The sequence below is a fragment of the Caretta caretta genome, chromosome 3 (genome assembly GCF_965140235.1).
Source record: "Caretta caretta isolate rCarCar2 chromosome 3, rCarCar1.hap1, whole genome shotgun sequence".
NCBI classification, from domain to species: Eukaryota; Metazoa; Chordata; order Testudines; family Cheloniidae; genus Caretta; species Caretta caretta.
In genome coordinates this window covers 77,242,191-77,261,687 of record NC_134208.1, presented here as the reverse complement: position 1 = coordinate 77,261,687, position 19,497 = coordinate 77,242,191, and the positions used below count along the sequence as shown (strand labels likewise).

At 39.8% G+C, this 19,497-nt stretch overlaps 1 protein-coding gene across 1 annotated transcript in view; it reads left to right on the top strand.

Moving 5' to 3' along the window:
- Positions 1-19,497, top strand: part of ASCC3 (activating signal cointegrator 1 complex subunit 3) — a 514,213-nt gene that overhangs the window by 483,412 nt on the left and 11,304 nt on the right. The window contains exon 37 of the mRNA XM_048844924.2: positions 1,698-1,922. Within this exon, the coding sequence (XP_048700881.1) occupies positions 1,698-1,922 (225 nt within the window). The remainder of the gene's footprint in view (positions 1-1,697; positions 1,923-19,497) is intronic.

Here is a 19,497-nt window from a genome sequence, read left to right as displayed (position 1 = left end):
AAAGCTTGCATGCAGACACACAGGGAACTCCTGTTGTTACTCAGGCCCCCTGTGCAGGTTCCAGAAAGCCCTTGCACACACATCAGTTGCAAAGCATAGCCAGCATGTGTGCCCCTCTACAAGGCACAGAAGAGAGGTAGTGTTTAACCCCTAGTAATTAGTTTGCAGTTTTAAGAATCTTTTAGACATTGATCATCTATTGCTTGGACGTTAAATATTTGTAATATTTAAAATAAACAGACTAGAGTTGTTAGACTGATTTCAAACCCACTGTGTGTCTTGAATGTGTAAAGAAAAGCAGAAACATTTGGATATTCTTTGAAAAATGAAAATGTGCATTACTGACTGTTTGCTTTAAGTCTAAGATGGGCTTCATTACATCACTTTATGGGCCATTTAGGGTGATAGATGACCTCTATTAGGTTATGTAGTAGATCTCAAATACTGTATTTGACTAATGGGCATATTTCAGTACTTACTATGAAATCTGCCCTATTCTGCTGTAACATAAAGATCAGATATATAAAGAGTATTTCAAACACTTGAATGGTTCCTGAATATTTTAACAAACTTTTTTTCTTACTAGCATCTTTTTTTTATTTTATAAAGGAATAAGCAAAAGGATGTTTAAACATCACTAGCCAAAATGGTGGTTTTTAGCAAAATCTCAGCTATATACTCTGTCAAGGCTGAATCCCCACTCTGGTACTTGGAGTGCAGAAGGTGGGGGCCCACAAGGATTCTAAAAATTAATACTTGCTGCTCCAGGCTTGTATTAAACTCCCAAGGTTACAGCTTCTCTCTAACCTTGGCTTGGTAAATGCTGCCACCACCCAGGAAGGAGCACTTGGGAATTTTTCTCTGTCAGGTACCCTCAAGCCCTTTCACCCCACCCACTACCCCCACCTGAGAAAGAAAACAAAGGAAATTAGCTGTGGCTACCAGCTAATCAAACAACATATGCACAAACCTCTTAGGGACACACAAATCCAATCCTGTTCTTTAAAAAGGTAAAATTTATTAAAAACAAAAAGAAAGGAAATACATTTTGAATATAGGCTTTTTGCCCAATCTTAAAAGAAACAATTACAAAAATTAAGTATCAAGATATCTCTCTTGAGGTTCAGCTTAAAGGTTACAAGCAAAACAAAAGCATCTGGGGTTAGCACAGAGGAGATCCACAAGCCAAAATAAGAAATAAACCTGATAGCATCTAACTAAACATTCCCTATCCAAATTATTTCTTCTAGGTATGGAAGATACTTTTTCATACCTGGTTCAAACCTTACAAAGCATTTTTGCTTATAGCATTGCTGCTACATTTTCCTGCAGCCCAGAGAACAACAGACAAAGGAAAAGTTTCTTTCCCAATTTTAAAAAGTTCTACCTTCCCATTGGCTCTTTTGGTCAGGTGCCTTCCTTTTCTTTTCTTGGGGGACTTCTTTAACCCTTTACAGGTAAAGCAAGCAGAGAAAAGCTACCAAGAAGGATTTTGTAGCTAACTGGCTGGCTGGGTGTCCATCAAAGGGAGCTACCCCACCACTTTATTTATTACATACTTTGATTTCCATGTAGTTTGTTATAAATGTCCTAAAAGAAACACAGTGCAAAATAGTTCTACTGAATTGCAATTGCTTTCTTGCATTTTATGTACTAAAAAACCTATTTTGCCTCCTTTTTAATTTTTTTTTGTTAAGGATGCTGAAGAGTATGCAGATCTTCCAGTGAGACACAATGAAGATCAGATGAACAATGAGTTGGCAAAGCATCTTCCCATTGAAGTCAATCCTCATTCATTTGACAGTTCCCACACAAAAACACATCTTCTGCTGCAAGCCCATTTTAGTCGTGCCATGCTGCCTTGCCCAGACTATGCTACTGATACCAAGACAGTGTTGGACCAATCTATAAGAATATGTCAGGTACAGTAATCCATTTCATACTTTATCTGATGCTTTATTCTTTGGCATTAATGTGTTAGAATATTTTTTTGGTCCAGGAAAAATCCACGTTGTTTTCTGGAGATGTATTGCAATATGATTTTGTTGAGGACTGGAACCACCTCAGACACAAATTTATTTAGAAAGTGACCAAATGCCCACAACATTACAGAACTGAACGTAAATAAAGATAAAACTGAATGGCAATAGATATTGGTACTGGTTTGAAAGAGATAGTTGTTGCCGCTGGTTTCACTACTTCCACCAACACTAACTTTCAGTACTGTTAATGCTGAGTACATAGGTGCTGACTCTGTGGGTGTTAACAATCTAATTTTAGATGAGATTTTCAGTTGCTATATTCTCCAGTTGTCAACTACGACAGGGCTGGAAGAGCAGGTTGCCACTATCCAAACTGATTTTAAACCACTCTCCAGGTTTGTGACTTTTGCAGTTCCACAAAAAGCCCATACCCCCAGGCATTCTAATTTGACCATAAAGAAAGACCATAACACACAACCACATGCACAACTGTCCCCATCAAGGACATTTTAGAGCATCAGTATAAATCTGGAATAGAGTAAAAGGAATATTTACACAGTTCTGTGGGGCAGGTAAAGTGCAGCTGTAGTTTGAAGCAGAAATAGGCCAGCTTCTACCTGCTACTTCTAAAGAGGAAGAAAAGTATTGTGGTTAAAATACAGGACTCGGACTCAGGAGATTGGCATTCAGTTCTTGTGTGACCTTGGACAAACCTCTTAATCTGTCTCTGGCTCAGTTCCCCATCTGCGAAACATAGGGATAGCAATATTTCTCTTGTCTTGTCTACTTAGATTATAAGATCCTGAGGGTGGTCTTACTATTTGTATGTACAGCATATAGCACAGGTAATCTGATTGCAGGCCGTGAGACATTTTGCTAACGTTGACCGTCCGCAGGCATGGCCTCCCGCTGCTCCCATTGGCCAGGAATGGCAAACCGCAGCCACTGGGAGCTACGGGGAGGCCATGCCTGCGGATGGTCAATGTCAGCAAAATGTCTCGCAGCCCATAATCTGATTACCCTAATGGGCCGCAGGCCCGCCACTGATCTAGCATAAGTAGGTCCAGATCTTCATTGTGCCTTTAGGCACTGTTCTAATACAAATAAGTAATAAGAGTCATTTTATTGGCTGTGCCAAGCTGCCAAAATGTAAAACCAGTTCATGAGAGAGGTCCCATGGCAACACTCCTCCCAAAGAAGGTGTGCCATTATCTGATAAGGGTAATAAGCAAATCATATCACAGATATTTTTATTTCTGTAGCCAGAAACTTGGCAAACAGGTTTTGAAAGGAACCCCACTCCCTATATTTCTAATTACTAAAACAAAGGTGATGAAGATTTATTTTAAAGAGAAATTCTTTTTCTTTAAACTTTGATTATGAACGGAGTCCACAGGATAGACATCATTAGTTAGGTCAGAAATTTCACTTCAATTTCATATAAAGCACGTAATCCATTTAAATAATATTTTGTCATATCCATGAGTTTTTACTACATAGAAATAGTTAGGAAAAAAAGTGAACTAAAGATCTTTTTAGTTATTTTTAGTACAAATATTTGTACTAATGTGCTAATCCCTATCACAGGATAGGGATTTTTTAAAACTGTTGTCACTTTTTAAAAATGAAGTATTCAGGAGTTACATTCAGCAGAAAAAAAAGTTCCTGAACAATATCTTAATATAACAGAACCTGTTTGTGCCTTTGTCCTCTACCCATAGATATTGATATATACACAGCCATATGAGGCAGGAAAGAAAGAGCGAGAAAAAAGGGAGAAAAACATTTTTGTGTTTTTTGAAGCTGTCACATGGTTTACCTCTCTTGGGAGAATATTTGCTTCATCTTATTAGTCATGGTTTCCAAACGAAGGTTAAAGTTCCTAAAGCTTAAACAATAGACAGAGTTACACTTTCCGTACTGCTTGTTACCTTTTTCCCTAGCATTGACCTGTTGATGAACTCTGGGTCAACGGGGGTGGAGAAAAAAGATCTTAGTTGTGAGAAAGGAACTGATCGGAGAAGGATCAGTTGATAATTTGTGTGTGTGTGTGTGTATAGTTCTTTCTTTCTTTCTCTCTCTCTCTCTGTGTGTGTGTGTGTGTGTGTGTGTGTGTAAACCACTGTGGGGAGGGCAGAGGCGACATCAGGAGTCAAACTGGTCAGATTGTGACAGCTCAGTGAGCCATTATTTTTTCCTAGAGGCTTTCTTCTTGTGTTCAAGATGCTAAGCTTTTATTTATTTACTTATTTTTAAAAAGACTCCAGCTGTCAAGTTTGTGCAGATAACCTTCAAGATGTGAACAAAATGTAAACTGATGGAGTGAAGCCTGCCATTGGGCACATCATAGAATATCACGGTTGGAGGGGACCTCAGGAGGTCATCTAGTCCAACCCCCTGCTCAAAGCAGGACCAATCCCCAATTTTTGCCCCAGATCCCTAAATGGCCCCCTCAAGGATTGAACTCACAACCCTGGGTTTAGCAGACCAGTGCTCAAACTGCTGAGCTATGGTGGGCTCCCCACAGCAGTGCTGCATTGGTGCTCCAGGGAGCGAATGAAGCACCATTGGAGGAGAATTTCAAATGCTTATGTCTCAGCAGAGAGGCCCTGAACTCCCACCCCATCTCATGCCCACTGCAGAATGGAAGATCCCTACTTTCCACCCCCACATACAAGCCTCTTTAAACTCAAGTCTCCCACATGTTTCTCACCCACTCCATCATTCCTTCTGTCTCTGAGCCTGCCCTTTAGTTCTTAGGCCTTGTCTACACTACCGCTTAAGTCGATGTAAGTTACGTTGCTCAGGGGTGTGAAAAAACCACCCCCCGAGTGACGTAATTTACATCGACTTAACACAGTGTCTGCACCACGCTATGGAAGTGGGAGACACACTCTCGCCAACATAGCTTCCATCTCTCATTGAGGTGGATTAATTACGTCAACTGGAGAGCATGCTTTCATCAACGTAGCGTGTCTTCACCAAACGCACTAAATCGATTTAGCTCGGTAGTGAAGACAAGTGATCTATTGGGGATCGATTTATCGCATCTAATCTAGACGTGATAAATTGATCCCGGAACGCACTCCCCATCGACTCCGGAACTCCAGCTCGGAAGAGGCGGAAGCAGAGTCGATGGGGGAGTGGCAGCAGTCAATTCACTGCCATCCTCACGGCCAGGTAAGTCAACCTAAAATATGCCGACTTCAGCTATGCTGTTTGCATAGCTGAAGTTGCGTATCTGAGGTTTACCCCCTTTTCCCCCGCTAGTGTAGACCAGGGCTAAGTTTTCCTTCTCCTCTTTCAAGACAGGTGTCTTTAAACAAAGGTATCTTATTTAGTGGTCATTATATAGACCCATAGATTCTAAAGCCAGAAGGAACCACTGTGATCATCTAGTCTGACCTTCTGTATACCAAAGGCAATGGAACTTCCCCCAAAAATATATATTGCAATTCCCATGAGTCTGCTGTTTTCCTGGATCCTTCAGGGACCAACAAATGTTCACTTCCATCTTGGGATAATTTCTTTTAAGACTGAATGTCCCCTGATCTCTTTTAAAGTTTAATTTCTGTTACAAAAGCCTCTTTCAGAGTAAGCAACGGTAAATATGTTCAAACAAGCTTATTTTCATTTAGGTACAGGTCTAAAACCCTTCACTTTCCCAATCCAAAGTGCTTGCAGCCTTTATCATAAAATTGCTTTTCTTGAAACAGAGATTTCTTCTGCCCCTTTAAACGTTTTGTTTTTTATATTACAGCTCTATGTTGAAATATGCTCAAGATGGAAAACAAATTCATAAGCTCAAATGTCAGTTAAAGAGTTTATTCCCCCACCAAAAATAATCTGGTTCCAGCAGTCTTACTGCTGTCCCAGTAAAGAAATACAGTTGTTGCCGTAGAAAGGGGGACAAACATGTTTCACTATAGCCTTGCTATGATTGATATCATTTAGACATTGGGTTTAGTTCATTGTAACAAGGTGTTTGTTACAGTGAAATTTGTCATATACTTACCTGGGACTGGGCGAGGGGCATGTGGTGTCCATTCCTATTTGCTGCACAAATCCCGGGAATGTTGTTGTGTGGTCTTCCTGGCAGCTGAATGACAGCTTTGGCAGTTAATGGCTTTGGGGTCATTGATGGGGCTGCAGGAATTTTCTGTATGAAAGGCTGTGCCCCACATTTAAAAGTAAGAGACGAGGACTAATGAAGGCACTTCCAGTGAGAGGAAGGTTGGATTTAGGCTTGAGGCATAGGACTGAGGCCTGGGAGATCTGGGTTCAGTTTCCAGCACTGCTACAGACGTCTTGTTTGATCTTGAGTAAATCACCTCATCTCTCTCTGTCTCAGTGTCCCAGCTGTAAAAAGGGGATATTACTCCATTTTTCCTACTCTTTGTCTGCCTTTTCTATTTAAATTGTTCCTGACCCAAAGAACTCAGTCTTTTGCTATGTGTAATGTACAGCATCTAGTACAATAGTAATTAATTTCAGCTAAGTCTCTGGACATTACCATAACACAAATAATTGTTTTTAAAATTATCTCTGCATGGTCTTCATATGTCCCATACTCCACTCCCATCCTGCTTCACTAAAAGAGGACATATGGCTCTGTGGAATAGTGCTGAACATGCCAACAGTTGCATGACAACTTGATATTTCTTCAGAAAGACAATGGTGAGGGTAATATCAACTATTGGACCAACTTCTCTTGGTGAGAGAGACAAGCTTTTGAGCTTACACCGAGCTCTTCTTCAGGTTCTGTGCCTGCCAGGTCCTGAAGAAGAGCTCTGTATAAGCTCATAAGCTTGTCTTTCTCACCACAGAAGTTGGTCCACTATATTACCTCACCCACCTTGTCACTAATATCCTGGGACACCGACATGACTACAACTACACTGCCTACAACAAAGGATTGTGATGAAGACCATTATAGTAGAAGACAAAATTTGTGTTTATTCTAACTAAATGATTCATCTAATATTTTGATAGTGTAGTAGTATTGCTTATTATTTTAAAAGCAATGCCCCATCTTTGTTCCTGTTCCTGATTTAATAATATGTGAAATAGAATAAATCTAATCTCCTTTTTGCTTCTCTTATCAAGCCCTATACTTTCTGGCTGTGTATTCGGTGATCAGCTCTTACTCTCCTGTTCTGAAACTACCTACTATATTTGTATTAATTGAAATGGATAATTGAGATAGTAATACAGTCCATCTCATATTCAGCAGGGCAGTCACTTTCACTGAGAAATAATATGACAGCAGCTGGCTTTGCATTTGGATTGGCTACGAGCCTCCACTTGTAGTGTAATCGTTGATAAAACATTTTAGTATTTCCAGGGAGTAGGACTGCCATGGAGCTCAGCCTTAACCTTTGAAGAGTGTTTGCCTATGGATGTGTTAAGCACATCTCAGTAGGATACCTGTACACTGAGAGAAGACAGAAGAGAAGTCAGATTTGGAATTGTAGACAGAAGTACAGTTTGCAGTGAGAAATATGCACATCCCTTAACTGAGTAACCATGGGATTGTAGTACCGTAACCCGAACTGTTTATCGCTGTTTTGTTATCCCTTTGCTATCTCGTGTCCAAACTTAGAGTATAAGATCTTCAGGGCAGGGACCTTAATTCCTTGTTTGAACTGTGAGGCCTAGCACACTTTGGGGTACTGTAAAATAATGAATAATAATAAGCTTATGGTAATTGCCTTGGATCTTTTGCATTAGCTGTCTCAGAAAGCACCTTAAAAATATGACAGAAACAAGTATTCTGCCCCATTTAACTAAATTTAACATATACACTACCTTTGTACACACAAGTATCTTGACAGGTCTCAGAGTAACAGCCGTGTTAGTCTGTATTCGCAAAAAGAAAAGGAGTACTTGTGGCACCTTAGAGACTAACCAATTTATTTGAGCATAAGCTTTCGTGAGCTACATCCGATGAAGTGAGCTGTAGCTCACGAAAGCTCCTGCTCAGATAAATTGGTTAGTCTCTAAGGTGTCACAAGTACTCCTTTTCTTTTCACAAGTATCTTGTGACTCACCGGATTCAGTGACGTGCTTTAGAGGGAGCTATGTCTAGCACTCCTCAGCTGGAAGATAGGTTGCTGTCATATCAGCACATTTGTGATCAGCAGAGGTGCCTGAACCATAGTCCTGCACATATAAGACAGAGACTGTGCCCCTCCACTTTAGAGCTTGCTTTCCCCATTACCTTCATCATTAAGAGCCCTAGTTTTAGAGCATGTTCCAAAGTCCATTTGTTTTCCTTAGTTGTGGAGAAGTGGGAAGGCTCTGATGGGAGATCTTAAAGATCTTAAGTATGTTTATAGCTGCTGTGTTATTGCTGGTTGCTGTAGATAATGTGATTAGTGGATGAAGAGAGGCAGCTACAGGAGTGGTCTATTTTATGGTTGTATATTTAAGAATTGTTGAGAAGTGCCTGGAGCAAGGGATAGTCGCTCCATTTTAATGGATGTGTGTATTACTAAAAATAAATAGGGCCTTTGAAGGAGGGAAAGGAGGAGAAAAATTAAATAAACTTTAAAATATAGACAAAATTTCTGAAACACATTCATTTAGCCAGTACATATACTGTGTATGAATGTGTGTAGCACACCAATGGTGGTAGCTGAATTCAGTCATCATTGTAATACTAGCTGCTTCCACATTTGGACTGATATTATCCTAGCTCAGAAGGGCAGAAGCAACAGAGTAATGAAAACCCTTCACCTAGGATGTGTGCTGCACTGATCGTGTTCATTTACAGATAATAAACACACATGTGTAGTGCTGTAGAGGGAGTACCTCTGCATACAAGATGTTCAGGGGAACTTACATGCCAGCTCTCTTTAGAGAGGTAATTTATTTTGTATGCCTATGATATTTTTTTTACCTGTTTTTTTGTTTTTGGTTTGGGGGGAAGGGGAGCACACCATAGATAAACTTGTAAACTGTTGTATGGCAGCACTTGGTGACAGTTTAATGATGATATGGTGCTGCTTATGTACAATCCCTCCCCCACCCATAACAAACCTTTTCCCAGTTGGGGCTGGAGGAAATGACTAATGCTTAACCCATTTGTGTGATCAATTCACTTAAGCAGCTACTGTGAAATGTTAATCACAACTTTAATTTGTACTGCATTAGCATTTTGATTAACTTGTAGGCTTGCTAGCACACTTGAAGCACTTTTACTCATACTTACTGCTCGGAAATGACTTTTTGATTAATTAAGTTTGTTAGACAGCAGCTGAGCTTCCTGAATGCTAACCTTATGGGGCCAAAAGTTCAGGAGAAAGTAACTGTGAACAACTGCTGCTGTTGAAAAAAAATTCTTATAAATGCACTTAAAATATTTTAATTATTGACAAAATATTGTACTATTACTTGGAAATTGACCTTAACCTTTAAAAAGGGCATATTTATCTTGAGAAAATGACTGTAGCTTTTTGCTGCACTCGGTATGCTGGTGTAAGCTCTGAAATTGGATATAATGGTATCTTTAAGAACTTGGAGCTTGTTTATATTGGTGAGAGTGGGTTTTCATTGCCATGGGAATTTTTCAAAAGTACTTTATTGTGCTGTTGGGTTGATCAGCATAGTACAGTGTATCAATTTATAAATTAATAACAATTTAAGAATAAATTGGATTTCTGGAACTTAACAAATTTTTGACCAATTGGATAAAATACTGTAATGTTCATGTTCCCAGTATCGCAATCCATGGCTGGATCTATCTCTGTAAAACTGTTTAAAGCAAAACTAGTAAGAAACTTAGAATGTTGTGCTCAACCAAATATATACAATAGATCAGTGGTTCCCAAACTTGTTCCGCTGCTTGTGCAGGGGAAGCCCCTGGCGGGCCAGGCCAGTTTGTTTACCTGCTGCATCCACAGGTTCAGCCGATCGCGGCTCCCAGTGGCCGTGGTTCGCTGGTCCAGGCCAATGGGAGCTGCTGGAAGCGGTGCAGGCCGAGGGACTTTCCCTGCACAAGCGGCGGAACAAGCTTGGGAACCACTGCAATAGATGATCAATGCCTTCCATAGTTCAGATCACATTGATAATATTACTTTAGAGACTGAAGTAGCAAGATAGAGGGTCTTATAAAGCATCTGGGAAGGTCTTAGTTGCCATGCATCAGAGAGACTTTCAAGGAGGTGGGGGATGGAAAAGAGCATGTGTAGTAATGGGTGGCAAAGCAGGTGGAGGAGGGAGGCGAAAATGTGTGAAAGAGATGGGTTACAGAGAATAATGTAAGAGGAGTGCCATCTGCCCTACTGGCTGCATTCCTATTAACTGCAAATAAGGTAAGCCATCTTTTCCTCTGAGACTATAGCTATACAGGTATACAATTCCAAAACTGCATTTGAAAAAAAAAATGTATTTAACTTTTGCAGAGCAAAAGTTATTACATTTTTTCTCAAAAGTTATCTTCTTAGGCCCAGTACTCTGAAGTAGAGCTGGCCGAAAAAAGAGAATCCCTTTCCGTGAAAATTTTCGTGCTTGAGAAAGTTTTGTCCTGAAACAGGGCAAAACATCAAAAACTATGAAAATTTTCACAGGAAAAATTCTATTTCAGGAAAACTGAAACAGAATTTTTCAGTTTCCAGGGAAGGCTCTTGCCAATTGCACAAAGCTTTCCAGCCCACCTGCTGGAGAGAAAGAGAGCCAACCACTCTGCCTCCCTGCCAGCTCCAGAAGCCAGGGAAACATTGCCCATCTCCCAGACTGGGGATGGTGAATGCAGGAAAGTAGCGCATCTCAGTGCTCTCTCCATCTCCCAGAGTTGGCAGATGAGGCGGTGGCTGTGTGCCTTAGTGCTGCTTCAATAAAAGTTTAGTCAAATGTGCAAATGTGGTCACCCCACCTCAAAAAAGATATATTGGAAAAGGGCCACAAAAATTAGGGGCATGCAACAGTTTCCAAATGAGGAAAGAGTAATAAGACTAGGAATTTTCAGCTTGGAAAATGCAGAGATAAAGGAAGAAGGAGGCATGCCTCGGGGCCCTAATTTACCCTGGGGTGTTAGCTACTTCCCACCACCCAACACAGATGTAATGAAGTTCATATAAAATAAGTAAGAACTACTAATTATTTTTTAAGATAGGCTTTTAATGATTTTTGACTGTAATAACAGCATAGACAAAACAAAAAAAGGAAGACCAAAGACCAGCACTGAATAAGAATTAATACAAAGGCAGATTATATTGAGGACAAGCGCAAGTACATGTAATATTGTGGACCATTTTGCAAGTTTCTGAACAGTGACTTTACATATGCTGGTTCTGGCAGGTCATAATAAAAGCCCAGAAGACAAGCATAAGTAAAGCTTTTATTTACCAGTTTTATATTTCTGGTGACAAAATACTGTAAGGCAAACACAACTATACGTATAAGGAGCTAATGAACAACAGCATTATATGCATTCTCTCAGCCTACTTGAAAGACCAACATAAATACATGCAAAGCTATTATGCATCAGCCACCTACTATTGATTTTATGCTACAGTATTGATACAACTATGATCAATTTGGCTTGAGCAACCAGACTTTTTTACTTTGTAGACTTACCCTGCATTCATCCGAAAATACATTACCCTTTAGTTGGCCGCTTTTCTCACTGTCCAGGTACAGACAGTTGAGAAGTGCACATTCCTTCGGTTTAGGGGGTGTGGGTTAGGTTTTTTTATGACCGAAACACACACACACACAGTCCTGTGCCTTCGTCCTTTTTGTCTGATTTGACGGCCGTGTTTTAGAACAGACCAACCAATTAGGGTGGGCCACATTGTTTATGTGGTTGCCCTAGTTGTATAATTGATGCGTATTTAATTTTTATGTCCAGTTGTTAGTTGTTTGTATAACTTAGGCCTATTTATTTTTTTTGTAGCCAATTGGATCTTGAATGTGGGTAATTTGGGGTTGATAAGTACATAGGAATCAGCATAAAATGTTATTTGGTTGCAGCGCGTCCTCACCACAAGCTTAAGCGTTATTTTTGCAAGGCTTGCATTTTGAAGTATACGAAAGTTTAAGGCCTAACATTTGCAATACCTTGATTCCGTTCAAGCTTAACAAAATATTTGTTCAATTTATTCACAGAAAAGAGACTATTAAGGGGGCATATGATCAAGGTCTATGAAATCATGACTGGTGCTGAGAAAGTAAATAAGGAAGTGTTATTTACTCCTTCTCATAACACAAGGGGTCACCAAATGAAATTAATAGGCAGCAGGTTTAAAACAAAGAAAAGAAAGTATTTCTTCACACAACCCACAGTCAACCCATGGAACTCTTTGCCAGAGGATGTTGTGAAGGCCAAGATTATAACAGGGTTCAAAAAAGAACTAGATAAATTCTTGGAGGATAGGTCCATCAATGGCTATTAGCCAGGATTGGTACGGATAGTGTCCCTAGCCTCTGTTTGCCAGAAGCTGGGAATGGGCAGCAGGGCATACCCGTTCTATTCATTCCCTCTGGGGCACCTGGCATTGGCCACTGTTGGAAGACAGGATACTGGGCTAGATGGACCTTTGGTCTGACACAGTATGGCTGTTCTTATGTTCCAACACTGATGTAGTAATAAATAATCATTATTAAAAATAATCAAATGCTTATTAATGTTTTAAAAGCAAATGTTTGTACTTATACAGTTTGTAAGGGCTGTTAAACATCTGTATTCTTAAATACTTGGTGAGGTGTGTTAAACCAAATGTGTCCTATAAAAAAATGTTTAAGGTACAAACATATATACATATGCATATTATTACATATGCATTTACATATATTTATGCATACCAATATTACCCATATATTATCATTTATCACAAGTTCTATAAAAATATAGCTGGTATTTAATTATTCAAACAAATCATGTAATCCCTCATATATATTAGTATATATACCCATAATATTCTGTAAGGTATAAGCACAATACACTTATAATCCTAACCAAAGCCCATCTCATTGACCACCAACTAAGCATAAAGGTCTGTTTATGTCACCCACATGTTATCAAAGCACAACTCTACACCTCACACCTCAGTCATGGTCCCAGGCCTAACATTCCCAGGTTCACTATAAAAAACTAAAAACAATTAAAAAATAAAATCTGTCCATCAGTCATATGAGGGAATGTGTAAAATAAGGAACAAATGGGGCATAAATGTGTAAATAAAAAACTAAGGTGGCTACATAAGTGTTTAGCCCACTGGGCCATCTTCAGTCTATGCATTATGCTTTTCCGGGACGATGGGTAAACATCCTCCCCATAAAAAGACAAAAATGGGGGGAATAAGTAGGAAGAGAGCCTGAAACATAAGCCATTGTATCAGAGGCCTGGTTTGAGGCCTGGGGCTAAAGTGGTAGTCAGAGCTTTTCTAATACAAAGCAAAGACTAGCTGTGAGCAAAAGGCAGGACCTGCTCACAAAATCTGGCAAAAACAGAGCTAATATTGCAAAAAAAACACATTTCTAAGAAGTGCTAGGCACAGAGTACTCACACAGACACATCCCAATATCAAGTAGTACCAAAACATCCCAATATCAAAAATGGTACAAAAACATTCCCCAAGAATAACAGAAACCTACTAACCCCTCCTAAAAGATAAGATCAGAATAACAGTACATAATAAAATGTTTTACTCAAACCAACATGTACAAGGTGATAGGTGATAAGTAGCAATGTCAGGGGGTAGTAACTAACTATGTCAGTGGGGCAGTACATAACTTGTTTGTATCAGGATATAAAAATGTATCTCAGGGGAATTGTCTTTGTCTAGCCTAAAAAGGAACAGAAAGTCCCACCATTCACTGAGCTGGTCCATTGTTAAGGGCAAACATGTATTAGTGGTCTGAAAAAGTCTGTGGGATACTAATACCGTGCTTCGCTGACAATAAACCTGGCCTGGTGCCTTCGTACCTTGATGAATCTTTTGCCATTTGCTGTTCACTCATAAAGTAATTAACTGATTTACTTGTTTGTAAGTGCTGTACTTTTTCAGCGGATACGCTGTATTCTTCCTACTAAGCTAAGAGGTTGAATCTCTGCTTTAAGTGCAAAACAGAACTCAACCTTAATTATGGAGTCACAACCAGTACCTCACAGTCACAGTATTATAAAGTTTAACCATGGCGAAAATAAGAGATTCCCAAAATTCATTTGAGAAGTAGGCCTTGCCCTCTAAGGTCCAAGATATTGGACCCTAACACTTCAATGGCACATGTAAAAACATTTAAGTCATTTTAGAGCTCCTAAACTTGTATTAATTATGCAGTTTGTCTTCCACCTAAGCCTGTACAGTTGGACTTGAATTACAAGTGGCAAGATATGAAAACTAGTACCACAAAAAAATTTAAAACTCTCCAGAACATTTCTAAAATGACAGATTTCAAAGTAATTGTAATAGCTCCTATGACTGGATCAGTTTTACAAGGGTGCGTATGTTTTCAGTATGTAAATGACATTCTTTATTTGAACATATGTTCTAAAACTGTCTCGAAAGCGCATGGGTAGAAGCTTCTGCCACTGCTATTTCTTCCCATGTCACATTACTTCCTCTTTTGAATATATGTATTAAAATAGTGTCAGGAGGAGTTCTATATCTCTCTATATATAAAAACTGCTAAGGAAAGAAGACTATATATATTTTAGACCAAATTCCCAGGGGTAGACGATAACATCCACTTTGACCACTGAAAGGTGCCAAACCCTGTGGAACAGTTCCTGTTTCCTATTTGAGCAGGAAGCCATCAGTCCATTTGAGGAAACCACTATTCATGGCACATACGAAGAGAAGCTGGCACTTTCAGTTCCCATCCCCCAGATTAGAACTGACTGTGAATCAGCCAGTTGGTGCTAGAGTTCAGAATCCCTAGTATGAGCGGCTGAGAGAAACAAATGTATCCATTCACATCAGGACCCAGCAGACTTTGAAGGCACAATAGGGCAGCTTTTTGTGTCCTCTTGATGATTGACCTAAACCTCTGTGATGGAAGATTCTATTTAGATTCTCACTGCCTTTCCCTTCAGATCTTGCTGGAAGTGACAGCTAGCTTGTCAAATTCCTCTGATGTTTGAGACTGATAATTAGCTTAACTTTCAATGTGAGAGACAAGAGTCCCTGTCACCTGCATAGACTCCATTCTACAAGAGATTTCTATCTATCTTTACTACCATTAAGCATAGAGGAGCCAGGGGAGCCCTGTGGGAAACATAGGACATCACTGGTCTCTGATGTAGCATAGTGAGGAGGAGCAGCTGAAAGAGTTGGCAGAGAGCCAGGAAGAGAAGAGACAACTCCCTGTTGCCTTGCACCATCTGCCTTCAACATCAGTAGACCAAGCTGGAGAAGGGGGCATCTGGGACATAGGAGGCACCACAAAATAAAGATACGTATGGAGAGAAAGGGAGGAAGCCGCACTTGGTCAGAGAGAAAAAGAGGAACTTAAGGAGGGAAGGAAAATGAAGACCCCCAGTGATGACAACAGAGTGGACCCTATCAAAAAAAAAATCGGGATTAGAAGACAGAATCTATATATGGCTCCCCCTCCCCACCAACTACTGACTGAGAAGCAGCCACCCACTGCCCCTTGAAAATTCCTTAGCGGGAGCAGAGTCACCTGAAGTGGGCACTGAGGCTCTCATACAGGAGGCGTTCCTGGGGAAAAGCGAAATAGTCAAAATCAATATCGGAATCAAAATATCACTCAAATATTTGGACTCTGAAATCTGAATATCAACCTAATACAAATATTTGCTCATCCCTAATGACTGATACTATCTTACTCTGCACCTGCTTCATTACAGAGTGAGCCAGAATTCCCATTTATCCAACACCTACAGTTGATCTTTATAGCAAATGAACTTTCAGTCCCTTTGATGTTTTCTAGTCAAGCTGTGTGACATGAAGGCCAAAATAGTGCTTTAGTACACCTCCTTAACTGTTACTGTGATTATTTATATAGCATCATTGGAGCACATGGCACTTTAAGACAAGAAGCACTTAAAAGGCTTACAAGCTAAGGCCTTAATCCTGCATTAAGAGCCATGTGAGTGCCCATATCAGTGTCAGATTGGGGCCAAAATAGTGTAGGATTGGGGCCAATATATGATTATGCACATTTTCTACTTTCTTCCTTTATTTCTCTGTCATTCTTTATAACAAAATCAAGAATAATACATATTCTCTGTGCTCCCAGGTCCCTCCATTCAGCTCATCTTCTCTTCCAAATTAAAAAAAACAAAAGATGCTTTCATGTACTTATTAGTTTACTTTAAACCTTTTGTTTTACTCTACTACAAGAAAATTTCTTGCATGATCTGTGTCACTTTCATCTCATGCTAATCTTTTTTTAAAATCTCATAAATTTAATTAACATATCCAGCTTCATCATGAAATCTTTGTGAAGTTCAAATGAGATGCTATAGCAAACAGATTTATCCATGTGCAATTTTTCACTCTGGAACAACATTCTTAAAGTAGCCTAACCTGTTATCAGCTGTAAGATATTTATAAAATTACTTACTTAAAGGTTTGGCTTACAAGAATTAAAATTATAACGTACCATGTATTTCGGCAGGCTGTTACAATATTTTAAATGACTTATGGGACAAAAGACCAGGTCAATGAGAAGAATTGTTTTCTGGAGCACATAAACAGCCATTTATCTCTGCAAAATATTAATAACTCATAATGAGTTGATGTTGAGTGAGGTGAAAAGAAAAGAGAAAATGATGGGAAACAAGAGAAGAAATAAACCTTATTCATACGATACAGGCGATCTGATTACACAAATAATAAGTAGTAGTAATAATTATTATACTTGGAAATAAATCTGTTGAATTTTTTTCTAATGTTTAGCTACTAGGTTTTATATATGGCCAATTTGGAGGAAACTGAATGACTCAATTTGTTATCTTGAGTATTTACAGGAATTACAATTTCCATTGAGTATCAAGCATGTGTATGTTTTACACTAGCTAAAAATGAAAATGTGAGTAGGTTTCCAAAATAGCAAATAAAACAAGCAAACTTTACCAATGTCCCTACTCCTTCAAAATGTCACTGTCTTGTATTTCACTTCAAGACCGAGATGCTGTGAATAAATTATATAGGTGAAGGAGAAAAATATTAAAGAGGAAAAGAGGACTTGCTATGTGGGTTCCTAGTAATAATCTGGAACATACAGTCCCCCACACACAGGTTTTTGGTACCCCATAGGGGATATCTGTAAGTTGGCCTCTGTCCATTTCTATGAGATATTCTATAAAAAGGATCCTTCCATTCATTCTGTGAACTCTTTCTCTCTTTACCCATCTTCCCCTCCCCCCAACCCTCAACAAAAATCTAGTTTATTTTAGGTAAAAACAAATGTTTACAATTGTCAACAAAAGTAGATTACAAAAAGAAAACCAACTCAACATACTGGAAGCATAAAGAAAGTCATGCTCATATAAGCAAAAGAATAACTTCTATTCACACAGTTGGTGGCTATCCTTCGATACGAGCATGATGTCTGCCATGGGGAAAAGTTATTGTTGAGACTTAAGATGGCTGAGGAGTCCAATCTTTGCTCGACAGGATTTTCCACATGTGTGACAGATGGTTGCTTAGAGAGAGCACAACTGCTGGCCAGGATGCTGTATTCTTTCCTTTTCCCTCTGCCATTTCTCAGTATCTTGAGCAAGGCGATTCTCTTCAAAATGTGCTAAGGCTTAATGTATGATGCAACGCCACTGCAGTCTATTGCCAGCCAGCTCCTCCCAGTTCGTGAGGTCAATGCCTCCATTCTTAAAATATATTCTCAGTGTGTCCTTTTAGTGTTTCCTCTGTCCCCCACAGGTCCTCTTACAATGACTAAGAAAAGATAACTTGCTTCAAAAAATGAGTATCAGCCATCTGCACACAATGGCTAGCCCAGCAAAGCTGATATTTCATAATCTTTGCCTCAACAGTGGTGGTGTTAGCTACAAAGAGAACGCTGGCATTGATGTGACAATCTTCCCATCTGATATGGAGAATCTTCATAAGGCAGCGCTGTTAGTATCACTCCAGACGATTAAGATGGCTTTGCTATGTCACCCATGTCTCGCACCCATAAAGAAGAGTGGGGATGATTACTGCATTGAATACTAGCATCTTCGTTTCCATCCGCGGATCTCTGTCAATAAAGTCATGACAAAGCAATTTTCCAAAGGATGCACTGGCACAACGGATCCTACGTTCGATCTCCACAGCAGGATTGGCTGTCTGGGAGAGGTGGTTACCAAGTTAAGGGAAATACTCAACATTTTTCAGGGGTTCACCACCAATGACAATTTGGGGGTAAAGGGATGCAGCTTGTGCTGGGGCAGGCTGGTAAAGCACCTTAGTCTTCCCAATGTTAAGGAAATGATAAGCATCTGAGAAAAGATCTACGGTGAATTGCAAGTCAGCCTCAATGTGCATGAGGGTGGCACAGTCATCAGCATACTCAAGGTTGGTAATAACAGTCCTGATTATCTTAGTTTTAGAATGAAGACGCCGTGTGCTAAAGAGCTGCCAAATTATGCATCTGTCTCACAAGTCCAAGTACAAGACGACCAACACACAGCCTCCACTTCCATGCAGATTTGTGACTAGGGACTCCCAGAGATTACTACTCCTGTCCCCATCACCACAGGACTTTTAGTGCGAGATGTTAACACCCTTGGCAGAGGCCTGCATATGAAATCTTTTAACGTGAGTGAGATGGTGCGCCCGCGGCAGCCTTATGAAACTTAGCAGGAATGAGGTCTGGACCCGGTAGAAAGGAAGTCTATGAAACCAGAGGTCTCCGTCCTGCTGCAGCCCTCATTCACCTTCACAGCCGCAGAGAATTGACAGGTCCTCGAATACACCTGTTCCGCCGTTGGGGTCTGTTGACACAATAGACAAGGTAATTAGGTATCACATTGTTGCCCATGTATGTTAGTTATTGCAAATTGGGGGATGAGGCAAGTGCATAGGTAAAGATTAAGTAAGAGTAGCAACAAGAAGAAAGGAGAGAAGGGAAGGAAGGAAGAAGAGTGGGAAAAGAGGAGTGGCCATTAGAGGTATGGCTGTCTGGGGAGAGCGTTTGATGTAGCTACTCTTTGGTAAGTGAGATTTACGGGCTAAGACATACCTTGTACAATCTACAAGCAGAAAAATAATTAATTTACCAGTAAGTTGATTTTTGAAATGGCAGTCTTCTCCTTGATAAATACTGAGGGTATCTCCTCCTTCCATAAGTCTAGAAATCTGTGTGTGAACAAACACACAAGCTCGTAGGCTGTCTGGTTGCTCCTTTCAAATTTGGTTTCCAGCATCATCAGACTTTCTATAGCAAAAAAATGCAAAGCAGCTTGGAGGTTCTTATGAGAAGATCATAACAGTGTCAACATTGATAGTTTTGCCTTTACAGGTTTATTTATAGGGCAAATGGAAACATATCAGATTTACTCCCCAAAAAGATTCCTTGCATGCAGAATATTATTAACTGCAGG